We start from the raw sequence: 19,381 nt of genomic DNA on the forward strand, positions 1-19,381 counted from the left end.
GGCTGAATCTACAATGGAAACCTGCTTCATATGAATTATGCATTGTAGGTTATAAAGTAAGGGCATATTTCTAACAATTCATAAATTTGAAAGTCATAGGTGACAGGACTAACATTATCTAATATTTGCTCCATTTGGGCATAGGCCCATTGGCATTGACTTATGTTCACTAGGGAGTAGGGCACCATTTGAGATTCATACTTAGGCTGTGTCCTTCCATATTAAATGTACAGCATTAATAAATTCACTTTAAATGGTGGTGTACATGGCATACTATTTAGTATGGGAGTACATTATGTGGTTTTGGACACAGTTTTGTTCTTGGTTAGCAAACAGTTCAAAACAAGAACTAAGCCTTGCTGTTCCAGACTGGAATTTTCAAATTGATTCCCTTCATGATTCCCTGTCAACATTCCCTGGGAGACCATAAGAAATATTTGGACTTTGGCAATGGATGAGAGATAAACAGCCTTGAAAAGACATTGTGCATTATGTAGCTAATCTGAATATTCTATGGTATTTTCTATACTGTGAAAAATTCCCATGTGTCTTTCCTTTATCACATTTCTCATTGTAAGTTTTGTCTGCATACATCTTAAAAGCTGATTATTTTGTCTGGTCAGACTGAGCAAATGACTAACTGCTTGGTGGAGTTTAGTGGGTAATACCATGGCCTTCTATACAGATGTGTAGGGTTTGATTCACAGCCTGGGTAAGCACCTTATGAAACACCAGTAGGAATCCTTTGTGTAGACCCATAATGCTCCATTCGCCTACCCCTGTAACATGGTTTTGTAAGTCTCTCTGGAAAAGAGCTTCTGTTAAATGCCTTAGATGTAGAAGCATAAGTATATACTTTCTGCTAAATGTATGCTACTTCACATTTTTACAAATAAACCATACAGGGTTCTAGAAATGAGGAACAATTATGTGAGATTACAGATACAATATACAGAAAAAGAAACAAGATACAGAAACTATAACTATGCATCAACTGCATTTAAAATCCATCAAACAGTCTATTTTTGTGCGTTTTCTATGCTCAAATCTGGCTCTGGGTGTGATTTAGCTACAGGTAGCTATTCTTAGCTGGTGAGAAAAAGAAAGGAAATATAGAAAGAACGAAGATGAAGCACTGAATGTCAGAGCATGAGGCATAGCATTAAGAAGAATGTTCAGTGGTCAGACTTCAAGATGCGATGGTTCAGCCATAAACAACAGCTGGAACAATCACACTGGCAAAATGGACACTTCTCCAAGGGTAGTTAATTTCCCGGGGTATGTGTAGTGTCTAAAGTTTGTTTGCTTTTTTTTTTTTTTCCTTCACTGGAACTACGAGGCTAATGTAGTTAAAAAAAAAAAAACGACATTATTAGAAAAATTCATTACACAGTCTCAAAAACCACATTTGGACAAAATCCTTGTGTTTCCAAAATGGAAAATTTACAGGAAAACAAAAATTTTGTCCCAACATTAATTAATCACACTTTGTTAACTGGTGATTATAATCCTTCATTACCTTTAAGTCACAATAGCTAAATTAGCCTCGTAGCTATAGAACTAAAATTTGGACACCAAACATTCCTTCACTGTTTGACTATATTTGTTGCAATGTGTACATTTTTCATTTTGGTTGAAATATTGCTCTTAAAGTGGCTCAAGCCACAGAAGCCACTTTGTCACAGGCTGATGTGTTTTCTTTTTCTGTTTCAACTGCAATCACATTACTCTCTTTCTCTCCCTGGTCCCAGCATGGCAGAGTTGCTAGGAACAGGACAATGCCTCCCAGAACCACACAGGACCCACTGAAGAAGAATGCCAAGTCATACGACTGAGTCCAGTCAAAGAACCAGCCTAGGACAGAAAAAAGAGAGATGAAATGAACTAGGAATATATATATATATATACAGTATCATATAATACCTGCAATTTCATTCCCATGGTTCAGACCAAATTAGAAAAGCACATTGTATTTTAGACCCTGGTTCTTACTTACACTGACACATTAGACATTGAACCAACAGTCCAAAAACACAAATGTGATATGGATAAAAAATCTCAACTGATTGGATACATTTTATGGCTTACTATTGGCAGCAATAACTTTGGTTGCGTCAGCTGAACTGCCTGACCTGGGCTGGTCAGTCCTGACTGAGACTGTGTCTAATATTTCAGACTACACACTATTCCCAAAATTACTCATTATAAAATGCATTAATATAGGGAGCTGAATTCAGGATTGAATTGAATTGAAGGTTATTGAATTATTTTGGACTCTGCCTAATGTGAGTTTTTACCAAAGAGTGTAGTGGATTATTAGTGTCAGCTATCCACTAGTGTACATGGGTTGTACACTACTTTTTGCAGTGCATTGTGGGATTGTTGGAGTGCACTGAAAATGACAAGGGCTGTGTCCCAAATGTGTACTACACATTAATACTATACAGAATATATTATGTACTAATATTAACAGTGTGAATTTTGCAGGCATGTATACAAAATAATAACATACTAGCTAGTTTTCATACAGCATGTGATGAGTGGTTGCTATGACAACACACCTCATTCACTCAGAAATGCTGCTATTAACCTTGATAATTCAACAGTAAAACACAATGCCATCATTAAAAACTTAGGTGTAGCCTTTGATTCGACTCTCACATTTGATACCCACATATCCAATACAGTCAAAACCGCCTTCTTCCACCTACGCAATATTGCCAAAATTCGGCATATTTTATCATTAAAAGATGCAGAGAAACTAGTGCATGCTTTTATAACTTCACGTCTAGACTACTGCAATGCGCTCCTGGCAGGGAGCTCGTGCAAAGCGTTACACAAGCTTCAGTTAGTTCAAAATGCAGCAGCCAGGGTGCTCACTAGAGCTAGAAAATTTGAACATATCACCCCAGTTCTCTCGTCCCTACACTGGCTACCTGTAAAATTTCGCATTGACTATAAAATACTCCTCTTAGCTTATAAATCTCTAAATGGTTTAGGCCCGCAGTATCTTACTGAACTTCTCATACCTTATCGCCCGTCACGTACACTTCGTTCACAGGATGCCCATCTACTCTTTGTTCCTCGCATTAAGAAAAACACAGCAGGAGGAAGAGCCTTTTCTCACAAAGCTCCCCAACTCTGGAATAGCCTTCCGGTTACTGTTCGGGGCTCAGACACACTCTCAATCTTTAAATCTAGATTAAAAACCTACCTTTTCAAACAAGCTTTTGGTTAATCACTCACCTTCAGGTTACTCCTTCTATATTGGTGTTCGGGCTGGTTTTCATATTATCACTGTTCTGTATTAATCCTGTCATATCACCATAGCTACAGCATTCTTAGTTAGCTTTGTAGTAATTGCCAACAACGCTGTCTGTCGCTGGGTTCTCTTGCCTGACCAGTGGAAGCTTTTTTCGCAGGACAAATTTCCCCGTTCTTTACCATGACCCTACTAACCTTTTGTATTTTTATTTGTTCCCTTTGTCTGGCCTTCTTTCTCCTGTCTCTCTCTCATGCTTTGAGATGTCCTGCTGCTCTCCAGGTTTTGCCCTGATCCAGCCCGTGTCCTGTACAAGATCCTGGCCTTGCTAAGACTCATACATCACTAATATCATCATCCTCACCATTTTCATTTCTACTTCTCCATCATCACTAATATACTACATTTATATTACTATAACCCCTTCACTTTTACTTCTGTTCTCTATTGTGTCTCCGGTGTCGACCCGAGGAGGATGGGTTCCCCGTATGAGTCTTGGTTCCTTCCAAGGTTTCTTCCTCGTGTGCTGAGGGAGTTTTTCCTTGCCACTGTTGCCCCTGGCTTGCTCATAGGAGGCTTGGACCCGGATCTCTGTAAAGCTGCTTTGTGACGACTTTTTGTTGTGAAAAGCGCTATATAAATAAAATTTGATTGATTGATTGACCTCATGCCAAGCTGCAGTTTTGTCTGCTAATTTTTTTTTTCATAGGCTCCCTCCATATATCTCCCTACACACAGAGTAATGTACCATGTAGGTGATAAAATAACTTTTCTGTACTAAAATAGAGCATTACATGTCAGATAATATATCCATAAATATTCAATATAAGCTACATGTCCCTCTGTCTAACATTTAGGATACTAAATATTAGATAGATACAGTTTTATAAAATGTGAAGTACACTATGCATGGAGTAGGACACTATTTGGGACAGAGCCAAAATTTCCCAGATGTGAGAAGCTCCTCCCTTTCTGTTTCTTGTTGAGATGTGGGACAATAGCACCCATCAAGACCACATTCAAAAATCGACTGGCTTAATGTATGCATTGTGTATTTCTTGATTACTCTGAAACTTGTAACTATGCTACATTCTACAAATTCAAACACTAGCCAACATTAATATTAAGTACACAATTGAGACCCATCTTGTGTTTTCAGATACTAACAAAATGGCAGAACCCCAAAATGGTGCAGTATATAGAGAATAGGGCACAGTTTCAGTTTCAGACACAGTATGAGTGTGGATGTCTTGATTGATCTATCTGACAATCTAGAGCAGAGCTCTTCAAATCCAGACCTTTGATACAGGTTCCTTGCTTCTATGTTACAGTGACTGACCAGTACGCCTCTGTACCTGGCTAATCGGGTGCATTAACGTTTGCAACTATAGTGTGAACACAGCCAGTCATTTTAAAATTAAAAACCTGGATCCAAGGTCCGGATTGAAGACCTCTGTTCTAGAGCAACAAGAATTGGTCTCCATCTCCATACCTACGACGGGAGGTCCCAGCGTGATCCCAAATCCACCAAAGCACATGAGGACACCATGAGCCTGGCCAAGTCGCTCGATTCCCACAATGCGTGTGGTGATGTAGGATGTGAGTGACCAGTTGCCTGAGAAGAAGCCGAGGGCAGCTGACAGCACCTGGAGTCCCAGGTAGCTCTTCCAGGCAGGCATGAGCAGGAGGGCTACCCCAGAGCCTATCAACGTCAAGGCATAGAGGTGAAGCCCACTGACCCATCTCATGTCCACCAGGGCTCCCAGGACAAGCTTTCCTATGCCTGTCGCCACAGCAACGATGGAGACCAGCGGGATGAGGGCCACGTGCTCGATGAGACCCTCACTCTGGGCCACATCTTCCATAAACAGAACTGGTGGGAAGGCTCCCAGGCTGAACAGAAAGATGGAAATGCAAAATGCAGTAAAGGTGCGGTCTTGAAAATACTCTCCCATCATGTGCAGGTAGTCCACATGTGGCCGGAGGCGCCTCTTGATGACCTGGACCACCTGGGAGCACACAGGCTCCACCCCTGACTCCCTGGACTCCATGGAGATCAGGAACTCCTTGACTGGGGACTTGTGGCCAGAGGCTTGTGTACTTGCGGGGTCCAGGGTGATAATAGCAGCTGGTTTGTCATACAGTGGTCCATCTTTGTGAACTAGGGCAGCCTTCTGCTTCAGGTAATAGCCTGGAAGGTCCAGTGGGCGCATGGGACCAGCACAGGCCATCAGGTTCAGTGCCAGAGCACCGACGATCAGCAGACAGCCGTCCAGTCCCAGCAGCTCGATCAGCTCGTTCTGTGCTGTCGCATAAACAAACCCACCCACACTGGTCCCTGAGGAAAAATACAAAAAAACGTCATGTGAATGTACAGACACGACTCTAGATTTAACCCTTTAAACTTATCAGTTCATGTAGATATCTGTATATAACATAATCCATTTTCCACTGCACTTTTACCTAAAATAATGGACCAAAATGTATCAAACAGAACTTGCGACTCTAGTTCTAGTTCATTTTCCACTTGCTTGAGAGACAATTGTGAAAATCGCATTTGACAGTTTAATTGTTTTGGTCATTTTTGACACTCTTGACAGTTAGACAGTGTCCTCTTCAAAATGTGTTGCAGCGGAATTAGCAGCACACTGAAAAGAAGCAGTGGCTGATTTCACAAGGACCCTCAAAGATGCTCGTATTTGCCTTTGCCCTCCCAGCTTTGAAAGCATCAGCTTAAACAGAGCAGATGTAGCTAGTGGTGGAATTGGTAATGAACCAAGTTGGGAAGAAAGCTGGATAATAGTATTAGGTGTTCAAATAGATATTAAAGCATTTTTATGTGACATATAATTGTAATTCAAAATTTAAACACACTCTTATGTATAATCTTAAAGTACGTGTGAGATTTGGTTTAGATTATTTGAATATGGTGATTAAAAAAAATGATATATATATATAATATGTGTAAAAATCTGTCATATTTAATACTATATTATACTATTGTAATAATACAATACTATATAATAAGTTACCATAAAATGACAAAAGAGAGGGAGACTGTTTGAATTTTGAACTGCAATTATACAAACAAAAACACTTTAGAATTTGTATGTATACATTATATTTTGAGGGGATGGGGCCATACCTGTGGTAACGATGCCCAGAGCCAGGCCACGCCTCTTGTCAAAATACTGGCAGGTGATAGTCAGAGTGGCTGCATAGACAAGACCACAGCCAATACCTGACAACAAACAAACAAATCAACAAATAATCACTTAAATACACAAGTCAGAGTATAAATCTGTATCACACTCCATCAAAACAACAGCAAAACCACATCTGATATGTGATATTTCATGAGTAATCCACGAGTTACAGTTGCTGACTACTGTTTGGACTTTTTTTTCCCTATTTCTGGAACTCCATACATTGCAAAGACCAGCAGTGTTTTTTTTTTTTGTGAATATTTCCTTTTCTCAGTAAGAGATTCTAATCAGCTCCACATCCCAAATGATGGTAGGCTTAATCCTTTCTCTGTAAGGTAAATGTTTTTAAGCTGTTTATCTGATGGGGACAGTTTTGGTGCTCTCCCAAGACTTTTAGGGTTGCTATGAGTCCAATATTCTTAATTCTTCATTCTCAGTTTTTAACATTTTGTAAATTGCCCTGCTGTGGGGATATTAAAACATTAGTTTTTCTTAACTTATCTTAAATTCAGTGAATGATCTTAAATCTAAACTTGCATTTAATTGGCATTTTCATTCATTCATTTATTCATCCATTTTCTGAAACCGCTTATCCAGTTCAGGGTCACGGTGGGTCCGGAGCCTACCCACGGCGGGAACACACCCTGGAAGAGGCATGGGCATTTTGACTAAGTTGTAAATAAATGAAGGGTGATCTTTGACTGATGCAGAGTACTGTAGGGATACATTCTGTATATGACATCTTTAAAAAATGCCTAGTGAATCTCACACACAAACAACACACAGACAAATACACACACATCCACATCAGCATTAAGTAATAACACTACAAACTACAGTGTAAATAAATACAGCATGTTCACCAATCGATTCAGGCAAAAACTACAAGCGTATAAACTTCTGAAGGTCAGAGCTGAGTGGAGACACACACACAGACACACATTTGTTATGCCTGAAATAACTCGAGTCATCCTCTTGTTTCCCAGTACACTTAAGCCCTTTGAAGTGTTTAATATAATGCCTGTAGAAGCTGGAGATTCCTGAATAAAATGTGAGAATCCCCTCTGAAGGATCACGCTAAGATCTGAGCCTAGAAAGCTGTCCAGAACATTAGGGTGATCACCCTGCTTGCAAATGCCATATTATTGGGTGTTAAGAAGGAATGTTACATGACACCCACCTGCTTTTCCAGCCTCTATTCTTCTGGGAAGGTTTTACACTTCATATTGGAACACTGCTCTAAGAATTTGATGGTATTCAGGTAAATGTATCACAAGTGAGGTCATGTACAAATGTTGGATCATTAGTTCTGGATCTCAAGCCCCACTCCAACTCATCCCAGACATATTGAATGAATGTATTCTATGTAAGGATCTGTTCTCACAAAGGAAATCAAGTCAAGACTGATCACACTGATACTTCAATATTGATCCACACATAAACCAATGGATTCTCCAGCTCTCTGCTCTCTAGGCATTGCATTATACATTATAAAAAAGGGGGCGGCGCAGTGGTGCAGCAGGTAGTGTCACAGTCACACAGCTCCAGGGACCTGGATATTGTGGGTTCCAGTCCTGCTCCGGGTGACTGTCTGTGAGGAGTGTGGTGTGTTCTGCCTGGGTTTCCTGCGGGTGACTGTTTGTGAGGAGTGTGGTGTGTTCTCCCTGTGTCTGCCTGGGTTTCCTCCGGGTGACTGTCTATGAGGAGTGTGGTGTGTTCTCCCTGTGTCTGCGTGGGTTTCCTCCAGGTGACTGTCTGTGAGGAGTGTGGTGTGTTCTCCCTGTATCTGCTGGGGTTTTCCTTCGGGTGACTGTCTGTGAGGAGTGTGGTGTGTTCTCCCTGTGTCTGCGTGGGTTTACGCCAGATGTTCCATATGTTGGTAGGTGGATTGGCGACTCAAAATGTCCATAGGTGTGAGTGAATGTGTGAGTGTGTGTCCAGGGTGTGTTCCTGCCTTGAGCCCAGTGATCCACCGTGACCCTGTATTGGATAAGTGGTTACAGAAAATGAACAAATTAATTATAAAAAGGAGAAGAGAAGAGGAGAGGTTGTTATTGTACCAACAACGATGCCATAGGAGAAGATAAGGAAGGAGACGTTGGGGGCAAAAGCACTGAGCATAAGCCCCCCTGATACCATCACTCCGCTGAATATAGTGACTGGACGTGCTCCAAAGTTATCCACACAGGCGCAACAGAGTGGACCTGAGAGAGAGAGAGAGAGAGAGAGAGAGAGAGAGAGAGAGAGAGAGAGTTTATCGCATGCCTTAACATTGTTTGTAGGAGTAATATAATATCCATTAATAATGGGAATCTGGTAGTTCATGCTAATTAAATGGCTGGAGCTCTAATCATGATTGACACTGGACAAATATCTGGATAAATTTCTATAGATTCTAGAGCTGGAAACAAATAATTTAAAATCTTGAAAGACCAATAGATTTTGATTCTCTTTTGTATAATTTAAGACACAGTCATGCTCACTCCCTCCCATTGCTAAGGCTTTGAGCATCTGAATTGAAGGACTGACACGTTACCATTGCTTTAGATTATACACTGGCCTAGAAATAAACACAAAACAATAGCACAGTAATTCTGACACTGTCTGGGTTGAGTGGCGCATGCTTGTTTGTGTTTGTATAGAAGCCACGTCTACCTAGACCTACTTTTATATGTGTGTCATCTATTGTGCTGTTGGGAGAGTTTGGTATATGGTGTCCAGAGACAGCAGTCAATATTATGTGTGTGTGTGTGTGTGTGTGTTTACAAAGACATATGAGAATATATTTATCCGATCTGGACTGCTGGCTGGTCAGTCAAGCAAATATACTCTTTGTCTTCTATCATTGTTCTGCTGAAATAACTATGGGCTTCCCAGGAAAAGACATGTCCTGCATCCCAGTAGTGTACTAGACACTAATACTATAATGAAACTACCATGTAATAACCCTAAGTGTGAATTTGGCAGCCTAGTACACAAATTATTAACACACTATGCAGTTTTCCTACTGAAAGGATGTGATGAACTGTTGCAATGACAATGTACCTCATATCAAACTGCAGCTGCAATGCTGTCTGCCATTTTTTACAAACACTGAAACTAATATCATCCTCCACACTGTGTAGCAGTAGACAGTGTAGGTCATAAATTAAAGGCTTCTGCGTTACAATAAAACAATGCCTATTGGTTAATAAAGCTATTTATATTATAATCATGCACAAGATACAATGCAATTATCCTATGCCAATCCATTAGAGCTTCACATAGTGCTCACCACACTCTCTTCCTACCTGCCACCACCAAAATTCCTGCTGAATCCTACACCTCAACACTAAGGTCACTGCGGCTGTTTATGCTGTTGATCCGATCAGCAACCAGCTATCCTTAACAACTATGACTACTCATTGAGACCAGTCCATGAACACCCAAACCACCCACTGTATCACTAGCTCTTCACAGGGGTCATAGGACAGACACATTCTCTCATTGGTGTTTTGCTGAATTAAGCCCAAAAAACCTCCAGAAGGCTCAACAGCGAAGTCTGGCATCCCAGACCCAAGCCCTCCAAGCCAGATTTACAGTCCTATCTTACCCATTACCAACAACAACTGTAAATCCACACTGGCCTCCCTAGTGGCAAAGGCTGTACCTACCTCTACTGGCACCGTTAATGCATGCTCAGTGCCACCAGTTCCATGTGAAATGTACATGCTACATTACCAACAATCCCAATAGCATCTCTACAGTGCATTTCCCCACATAATCAGTGCTCTCCTTATCCATTATACTTATCCTTTTTGTGGCCCATTTGGCTACAAATCCTCTAACACCTATTTCCACCGGTCTTACATGTGCCTGCCACCTGCGTTCCCTCACCTCAGCCTCTAAGTCTGCATACTTCAGCTTCTTCCTTTTGAATGCTTCATCTACTGCATTCTCAAATGTAACCATTAACTCTATGAAATAAACTATTCGTTTACTTTCAGAATAGAACAACACGTCTGGCCTCAGTGTAGTTAACACAATGCACTCTGGGACCTGCGGCATTTTTCCTACGTCCACCAGCAATGTCCAATCTCGTGCTTCACACCATCTACCAATATTTGTAGCCTGCACACTTTCTTGAAAACATTCCCCCTCATGCACAAAGCTAACTATTTTATTACTACAGCCGTCAGTGCATTAACCTCTAGCCCCACTGCGGCACCCCTACCCACTTCCTTATGGCCTTGTTCATAACCCTTTCCATCCTCTCTACTTCTGTGATTGAAACATCATAAACTGTCAATGGCCATCTAATATGAGGCAGTAAGCCAAACTGCAGACATCACAATTTCAACTTCCCTGGCAAACATGATCTATCAATGCTATTAATAGCCTATACCAATTCAGCCTTTGTTCCCACAACTTGTTCTGTATTGTTTAGCGCTGCACTATACCATCTATGTAAACTCTTCACTGGTCTCTCCAGTACTGTAGGGATAATTTCTCCTTCCATTAAAACAATTTTCTTGCCCAAGTTTTCCTTTGACAATCTACAGACTTCTAGACTTGCTTAGTTTAACTTTCAGCCTAGCCAACCTTAGATTATCATTTAACTTCTCAAGCAACCGCTGTGTGCAAGGCACAGTAGTCTTTAGCGTTGTAATGTCATCCATATAAGCCCTAATTTGGGGGAGCCGAGTACTGTCATGCAACATTACCCTGCCTACAACCCACTTAGAGGCCCTAATTACTACTTCCAATGCCATTGTAAATGCTAATGGTGAAATCGTACATCCAGCCATTATCCAACCTATTTCAAATCGCTGCCATGATGTAACAAATTCTCCTGTAGTAAAGCAAACTGAATATCCTCAAAGTATGCTTTAACCAGCCTAATAACCTTATCTGGCACCTGGAAGAATTCAAAAGCTTTCCACATAAGTTTATTTGGCACTGAGCCATATGCATTAGCTAAATCTAGGGAAACAACATGTCCCTACCCTCTTTCTTAGCTGTCTGAATCTGATGCCAGATCATGCTGCTATGTTCCAAACATCCTGCAAAATCAGAAACCTCTGCCTTTTGTACTGATGTATCAATTAATTTGCATGACTTCAAATAAATAGCAAGTCTCCGTGCTATTACACTAATGAAAATCTCATCCTCCACGTTAAGAAGACTTATGGGCTGAAACTATACTCACAACATCTTTCTCTTTAGTGATAAGAATACCTCCTGCTTTTCTCAACTAATTTGGAATGATCCCTTTTTTCCAAACAACAACCATCAACCTCCACAAAAACTTCAAGACTTCAGGTGCATACTTGTACACAAGATATGGCCTTCTATTAGGCCCTGGAGCAGAACCTGCCTTTGCATGATGCACCACATCTTGAACCTCACTCAATTTTGGTGGGATAACCTCAATTTGCTGCTCGATTTCACCTAATGGTGGAATATCTCATGGCAACTCTAGCTCCTTTGCCTCATGTTTATCTATATACATACCACTGAAATGGTCCTCTAATTCCCTATTTCCAACTTTTAAACTCCCAGATTTCTCCTTACCAAATAAAGTCTTCACAAAACTAAATTGATTCCTATAGAATGCTGCCATTGCATGTTCCTTCCTCAAGTTCTCTGCTCTTAACACTGCCAGCCTACACTTAAGCTTGTTCTGTAGTATTTTAATATAATTTCTTTCCTCTTCCCCTGCTTGCCTCCACTGCTTTCTCCTGAATTAGTTTATCTATTTCTACTTGCCATCTTGACCTTACTGTGTCTTGTGCCCTTTGCTTTTTCAGCAACATACCAAACCTTGCAATTCCATATTCGTAAATAACTATACCTAAACTATACAATTTCTTCTCTGCTAATCCCTTCAAACCAGCCACTATACCCACTATACATTTCAAATCATCATTTATACATTTCCACCCTATGCAGCTGGCCATTTTACCTTTATTCTCTGCCCAATTCCTTTCTCTTTCCTCTGGTTAACATTAGATTCACCTTCCTGTACATTTGTGCTGGTGTTCTCGGTAGTAGCAGAGGTGTTGATATCCTGTGAACTGTGGTGAGTAACCTGTCGCTGGACTTCAGCTGACTGATTTGAACAACCCCGTAACAAGTACCCTTGATGAATCCTCAGACCTCTTACTGATGTCACCTTTTCCCATCCGCACACACAATCCTGCAACCTTTTTCCATTTCATTACCATACACAAAGATTGACTCTACCTCATGTGTACACAACTTTGATATTTGAAACTGTACTACGTGCTACATACTTAAACATTAGTGAGAACAAATATTAAGTGTGCAATTGGGACCGTGAAATTCCTGAACCACTAAAGACTTATAGTCACCCACTGCCTAAACACAGAGTCAGAGGCCAATTTCTCATATAAAAAATGTATAAGAGATCCAGTTCTAAACAATGGTTGGTCTCTCCAAAATAGTAACTTTACACACACACACACACAAGTTCAGCCTTTCATTCATGCTTTTTCTCCAGCCCTTTTGCAATGACGGCACTATTCGATTTTGTCTGGTAATAAACCTGACACCTATTATATGTGCACATGCACACACACACAAACACACACAGAAACACACACACACACACACACACACACCTGCTGTTAACTCACAGTAACATGAAACTATAATATCTGACCTTCTGTACAAATACGCAGGGTTGTTTACTGTTTACCTTCCATCACATTCTGTCTGTCTCTCTCTCTGTATCTCTGTCTCCTTTCTCTCTATCTCTGTTTCTCTCTCTTCACTGAATCAAACTAAGCAGCCCTGAAACTGAGCTGCACAGAACAAAACCACATTAAACTTAACTGAGCTGACCTAAATTGAATTTACAAAGTTAAACTGAACTAAACTGAATTAAAATGAATTGAATTCAACTGAATTAAATTGAAGCTCTTTTTCCCAGATGCTGATTCTTTGCCTAGTCTTAAAACTAAGGATCAGCTCCCTGTCCCTGTCTGTTTCTCAGTCTCTGTCTCTCTCTGTCTCCCTGTATCTGTCTTTCTGTCTCTCCTGATTCAGCATGACATTTTCTTTTGCTCAGTAAGACCACACACATAACTGAACTCTGGCTGAACTCTGTGTGTGTGTGTGTGTGTGTGTGTGTGTGTGTGTGTTGTACAGATCAAACACACAGTGATGAGTGGTCAGGGCGCTGAATATCCTAGTGGGGCTTATCAGATCCAGACTAACACTCTGTGCTGACTGGCTAGTGTTTTCTAATATCAGAAATAAACGGTATAACAAAATATGCATTTCCAGCTGTTACAAATGAGGATGGGTTCTAGATATTTAGGTAGAATTAATGTGCACTGAGTTTACTGTTTCCAGGGAGTCCTGAGAAAGGTAAATCATCTCTCTCTCTCTCTCTCTCTCTCTGAACTTTACACGGCTCCACTATCAAGTGCATTGTGCAGACAGAGCAGAAGACTTTACTGCAGTAAATCTCTCTTTATTGCATCAACTGGTTCAAACCAGTCTTGGAACACAGTTTAATAAACACACTCTTTATACAAAACTCTACACATACACACACACACACACATAGACACACAGAGACACTCCCAAACAGGTCAGGTAACCCAAAATTTCCAGGTGCAGGTACGTGGGCAATTATATAACAACGGAAACCTCAGGGCACCTTCTGTTCTACAAGTTTACAATGAGAGTCTACATGAGTCACCCAGTCATCACATTTCTTTCTGAATACAAATTGTGGCGCTTTACAATGACCAAGAAATTCTCCACCATGGAAATTATAGCACCTTAACAACACCACATCCCACACACAGAACACACACACACACACACACATTAAAGTTCCTTTCTAAATCCCCTCTGATATTGTTAGAATAAAACTACCTAAAAATGAACAGAAAGTGTACAAAAATTGTTAAAAAAACCTTAGGTGCCACAACATAACAGGTGCCCTATTTTAGGAGGAATGGAAAATATATATAAGAAATTTCTGCTCTATAATGTAATTGCAGCACCATTTATGGTGGAATGGAAAATTCAGTTATAAAGCTTAGGGGCCACAGTATAAACGCTGTACCATTTTGAGGACCGAAGCCTGAATGTAAAGGCTGCATCATTTAAGGTGGAACAGAGAAAAGGTAAATTAATATTCTGGTGGTTCTATGAGACAAGAAGCATATGTTTACTCACTTGTGATAAGTGCCACCCCAGACACCATGGAGCCAACCCAGGCGGTCATGCCCTTGCCCTCATTGAAGGTGCTGAGCCACTCTGGGTACAGCACACCCACTGACTGTGGAGAGCCGAACGCCAGCAGTTGAGCCAGGAAGGAAGACAGCACGATGACCCAGGACCAGCCCCCATCCAAAGACCCGGCAGCCATCACCACACACTGCTGGAGCAAACACACACACACTCACACACACACACACACTCACTCACACAGGGACCTGTGGAGAGAAACATAAATCACATAAATCATAGCTCATAACTACACTGTACATTTATACTGTACTTTTGATGATGTGTGAGAGAGAACAGCTTTGAGAGATAAAGCGAAAAATGTTTCAATGCATTTTAATATATATTAAAAACTCTCTGCCATGCGATTCATCTATAAGTGCTCACATATAGCCCAGCTCAGAATAAACCAAATCACTTTGTATTAAGCTTCTTAAACCAAATGGAGAGTATTTAAAGAAAACATCTACAATTGTGAGGAAACACTGTTCTCTTCCTGTTACCCACATATGGAGCAGGAATAGAGCAATATCCTCATCTCAGTTCACGGTTTTCAAAATTTGGAGGTCTACTTATTGTCTAAAAACCTCGTAAATGCCATTTCTGTTGTGAGAAGAGAAAGTCTAGCATACCATACCAAGACTTTTTTTTAGACTTTTTTACTTTTTTTTTAGACATTTACACAGTGGTGCTTCATAAACACATTAGACAAGTTTTGTGCATGCAAAACTGACTAGATATATAGAAAATGGTGGAGTAAACATCCTCAGTTTTATGAAAAGTGTTTTTTGATTAAAATTGTGAATGTCACGTTTAAGTGTGTTACCATTTACACTGCTTATTATCCACATAGAAATACAGGTATAAATGCATTCAAAACTGAAATTGAATCTGACCATTGCATTGGAAAAGCACACCTCTAAGTCTCTCTCAGGACTAAATCCTCCAACACAAGAAAGTTTGCTTATATAACTGATAACATTAATAACACAGAGTGTGAAGATCACTGATGTAAGAATATTAATGTAAAGCAAGTTATAATAAACCACCTTCTTGTACAATAAATAAGAAGCAGTTTTTTTTTTCATAAAATTTTATTCGAAATTATCTGTAGGCATGAAAATATTTTTTAAAGAGGGAAACCATCACTAAGCTATCTTATGTTATCATTTTTAGATATTAATATGCTTCATACATCCAGAGAAATATCATAATAATAAATGCTACTGGTGCAATCAGTGTTCTCTCACTCACTGTTACCATACTTAGTGTTCTATATAAAAAAAGCTTAGTGAATGAGTACTCAAATTAATCATTTCAGACACCGCTGAAGTCTCCTGAAACAACAGGTATAAATGGGCTTTTTAACATACTGTTGTCCAGGACCTAACAAAGGGTACTGTATTTTATTCTTCCTTGTTTATGGCTGTGTCCAAAACTGCATGCTACCTTACTATCCACACTACACTAATGAATAGATTTCTAATAGTGACGTAGTATAACTGACATACTGTTGAGTGCTGTAGTTTGCAGTTTTGGACACAGCCACAGCCAGCACCCATTATTAAATTTAGACAGCCTCTAATATGTCACACATTTCTAATCAAAGCATTGGATAGACTGATAGTTATATAAACAGATAGACAAACAGACAGATAGAACTTGACTGATGTTTGAGGGTGGCTGTTTTGTTACAGAAGTTAACAGAGCTACAGAACTAAACATCAAACACACTAACACACACCACACACAACACAATAAACACTAAACTTACATACAGAATAAACACTATCACACACTAAGAAAGAAATATCTTACACTATCAAACAAAGTGACAGCTGTCCTAATACAAACTGACCATTACATGGAGAATAAGAGATAAATATATGAAACATAGAGAGGGAGAAGGGGAAACACAAAGAGAGAGGGAAAGTGGGTTATAAAGAAATAGACAGAGGGGGAGAAACAGCAATAAACAGAGAGAAAGATGGAGAGAGATAACATCAAAGAGAGAGAGAAACACGGAGAGAGAAAGAAATAGGAAAGACAGACGATAATTTAAGAGATGTTAGCTACAATGATAGAGAGAGAGAGAGAGAGAGAGAGAGTGAGAGGTTCTCGCGCTACCTGCCCGGTGTCCGCTGCTCTCGCGCCCTGCTGCAGAAACGCGAACTCACAAACCGCGCTTTAAACGGAGGGCGCGTAGGCCACTCCTCTTTATTGTGTGTTCACAAGCCAATAGAAACCGACTTAAGGATGTTGTGTGCGTGTGTGTGCGTGTGACAAAGAGAGAGAGAGCGAGAGAGAGAGAGAGAAACGGGGGGGTGTATATTAATAACTTTATTTTTTTAATTATTTGTATAGAATGTTGTCACAAAGCAGCTTCACAGAATTTCGGTAAGACAAATTGTGGCATTCATTCATTAATTCATTATCTGGAACCCTTATCCAGTTCAGGGTCGCGGTGGGTCCAGAGCCACCTGAAATCATTGGGCGCAAAGCAGGAATAGACCCTGAAGGGGGCGCCAGTCCTTCACAGGGAAACACACACACTCACACATTCACTCACACACTCACACCTACGGACACTTTTGAGTCGCCAATCCACCTACCAACATGTGTTTTTGGAGCGTGGGAGGAAACCGGAGCACCCGGAGGAAACCTACACAGACACAGGGAGAACACACCACACTCCTCACAGACAGTCACCCGGAGGAAACCCACGCAGACACGGGGAGAACACACCACACTCCTCACAGAAATGTAAATGAAATGAAATGTAAAAATGTAAAAATTCCATTGGCAAGGAATAACTCCCTCAGTTGAGGAAGAAACCTTGGGAGGAACCAAGGCTCACAAGGGGTGACCTGTCCTCCTCTGGTCAATCCATTGGTAATAGATTCAGTTTTGATCTGTTTGAGTGGATGGTAAGCAGAAAATGTGAACATTTCCAGAGTGTGGCTAATGACTCCGGCAGATCTGACTATGACAGCTTTAACTAAAAGGAGAGAACCAGAAGGACACACAGACGCGGGAGCTTCCTGAAACACTGGCATCCCTCCCCTCCATCATTAACAAACCTGAGTGATCGCATGAAGCAGCGGGATGACAGCCCCTGCATCTCAACTTACAATAATTCCCTGTGTCCATGGACCTCCTGGATCTGCCGCCTTTATCTATGGGGGAACATTAACTACCAAAAGATAAACTAAACAAATGAGTTTTAGCCTAGGTTTGAAGATTGCGACTGTGTCTGAGTACCAAACATTTTCTGGAAATCATTCCAGAGTTGGGGGGCTTTATAAGAAAAAACTCTTTCCCAGCTGAGAACTTCTGAATTCTAGGAATTAAAAATCCATTATTCTGTGTAATCGTGGAGGCTCATAATAGGAAATAGTATCTTGAAGGTATTCAGGAGCGAGCCCATGTAGGGCTTTATATGTTAATTACAGAATTTTGTAATCAATAGGGAATTTAACCAGCAGCCAATGAAGTGATGATAGAATAGGGCTGATATGCTCTAATTTCCTAGTTTTAATGAGGACCCTGGCTGCAGCATCCTGACAGTAGTGCATTACAGTAGTCAAGCCTTGAAGTAATAAAGGCATGTACTAATGTTTCTGCATCCTGAAAGGATGAGGTATTTCTAATCTGGGTGATGTTGCGAAATTAACTTATTTCATTACAATAAATAATAACGTGACACTGGTGGTTGACATAACTTTGGATCCTGTGATTTTGCAATTTTATCATATGTGGTTTCTAGGTTGGTTGCTAAGGTATTTCAGATGGTTTGTATAGTGGTTGCTATGTTGATTCAGGTGGTGGCTTTGGCGTTCCTGTGTTACCACTTGTTGCTGTGGTACCACTTATGGTTTGTATAATCGCGCCATAAGAAGGATGCACAAACTTTTGCAACCAAAACATTCCTATGACCAAACATTTTTGTAAAAATCTTGCAAAAATATATCTGATAAAAAGCCAGTGCAAGCATAAATTGCATGGAAGAGTCTAGAGTTGTTGATATCTGGATAAATGTGGGACGAATTCAAAGACAGAAATCTGGAAGATATATACATACAGGGTGGGCCATTTATATGGATACACCTTAATAAAATTGGAATGGTTGGTGATGTTAACTTCCTGTTTGTGGCACATTAGTATATGGGAGGGGGGAAACTTTTCACGATGGGTGGTGACCATGGCGGCCATTTTGAAGTCGGCCATTTTGGATCCAACTTTTGATTTTTCAATGGGAAGAGGGTCATGTGACCCATCAAACTTATTTGGAATCTCACAAGAAAAACAATGGTGTGCTTAACGTTTAACGTAACTTTATTCTTTCATGAGTTATTTACAAGTTTCTGACCACTTATAAAATGTGTTCAAAGTGCTGCCCATTGTGTTGGATTGTCAATGCAACCCTCTTCTCCCACTCTTCACACACTGATAGCAACACAGCAGGAGAAATGCTAGCACTAATCCACTTTCCAGGAAACTGTTCATCAAGGGAATGCTCGGACCTGACACCCATAATGTGGTGGTGCACCATCTTGCTGGAAAAACTCACGGAATGTGCCAGCTTCAGTGCATAAAGATGGAAACACATCATCATGTAGCAATTTCGCATATCCAGTGGCCTTGAGGTTTCCATTGATGAAGAATG

At 40.4% G+C, this 19,381-nt stretch overlaps 1 protein-coding gene across 1 annotated transcript; it reads right to left on the bottom strand.

Annotated features, from left to right (window-relative positions):
• Positions 1 to 1,225: 1,225 nt before the first annotated feature.
• On the bottom strand, positions 1,226 to 16,865 carry slc16a9a (solute carrier family 16 member 9a). Its single transcript, XM_066672769.1, has 6 exons — positions 16,843 to 16,865; positions 14,665 to 14,924; positions 8,529 to 8,672; positions 6,408 to 6,503; positions 4,755 to 5,600; positions 1,226 to 1,854 (listed from the first exon to the last, which is right to left on the bottom strand). The coding sequence occupies exons 2-6, from the start codon at positions 14,855 to 14,857 to the stop codon at positions 1,658 to 1,660; spliced, it is 1,476 nt and encodes a 491-aa protein (XP_066528866.1). The 5' UTR covers positions 14,858 to 14,924; positions 16,843 to 16,865; the 3' UTR covers positions 1,226 to 1,657.
• Positions 16,866 to 19,381: the final 2,516 nt, after the last annotated feature.

The sequence above is a fragment of the Hoplias malabaricus genome, chromosome 1 (genome assembly GCF_029633855.1).
Source record: "Hoplias malabaricus isolate fHopMal1 chromosome 1, fHopMal1.hap1, whole genome shotgun sequence".
Lineage (NCBI taxonomy): Eukaryota > Metazoa > Chordata > Actinopteri > Characiformes > Erythrinidae > Hoplias > Hoplias malabaricus.

Coding starts and splice junctions, on each gene's coding strand:
- slc16a9a (XM_066672769.1), bottom strand. CDS start 14,857: ATGGCTGCCGGGTCTTTGGATGGGGGCTGGTCCTGGGTCATCGTGCTG. Junction 6,504..8,528: donor CTCCTATGGCATCGTTGTTG/GTACAATAACAA, acceptor GTTTGTTGTCAG/GTATTGGCTGTGGTCTTGTC. Junction 5,601..6,407: donor TCTGGGCATCGTTACCACAG/GTATGGCCCCAT, acceptor ATTTTTCCTCAG/GGACCAGTGTGGGTGGGTTT.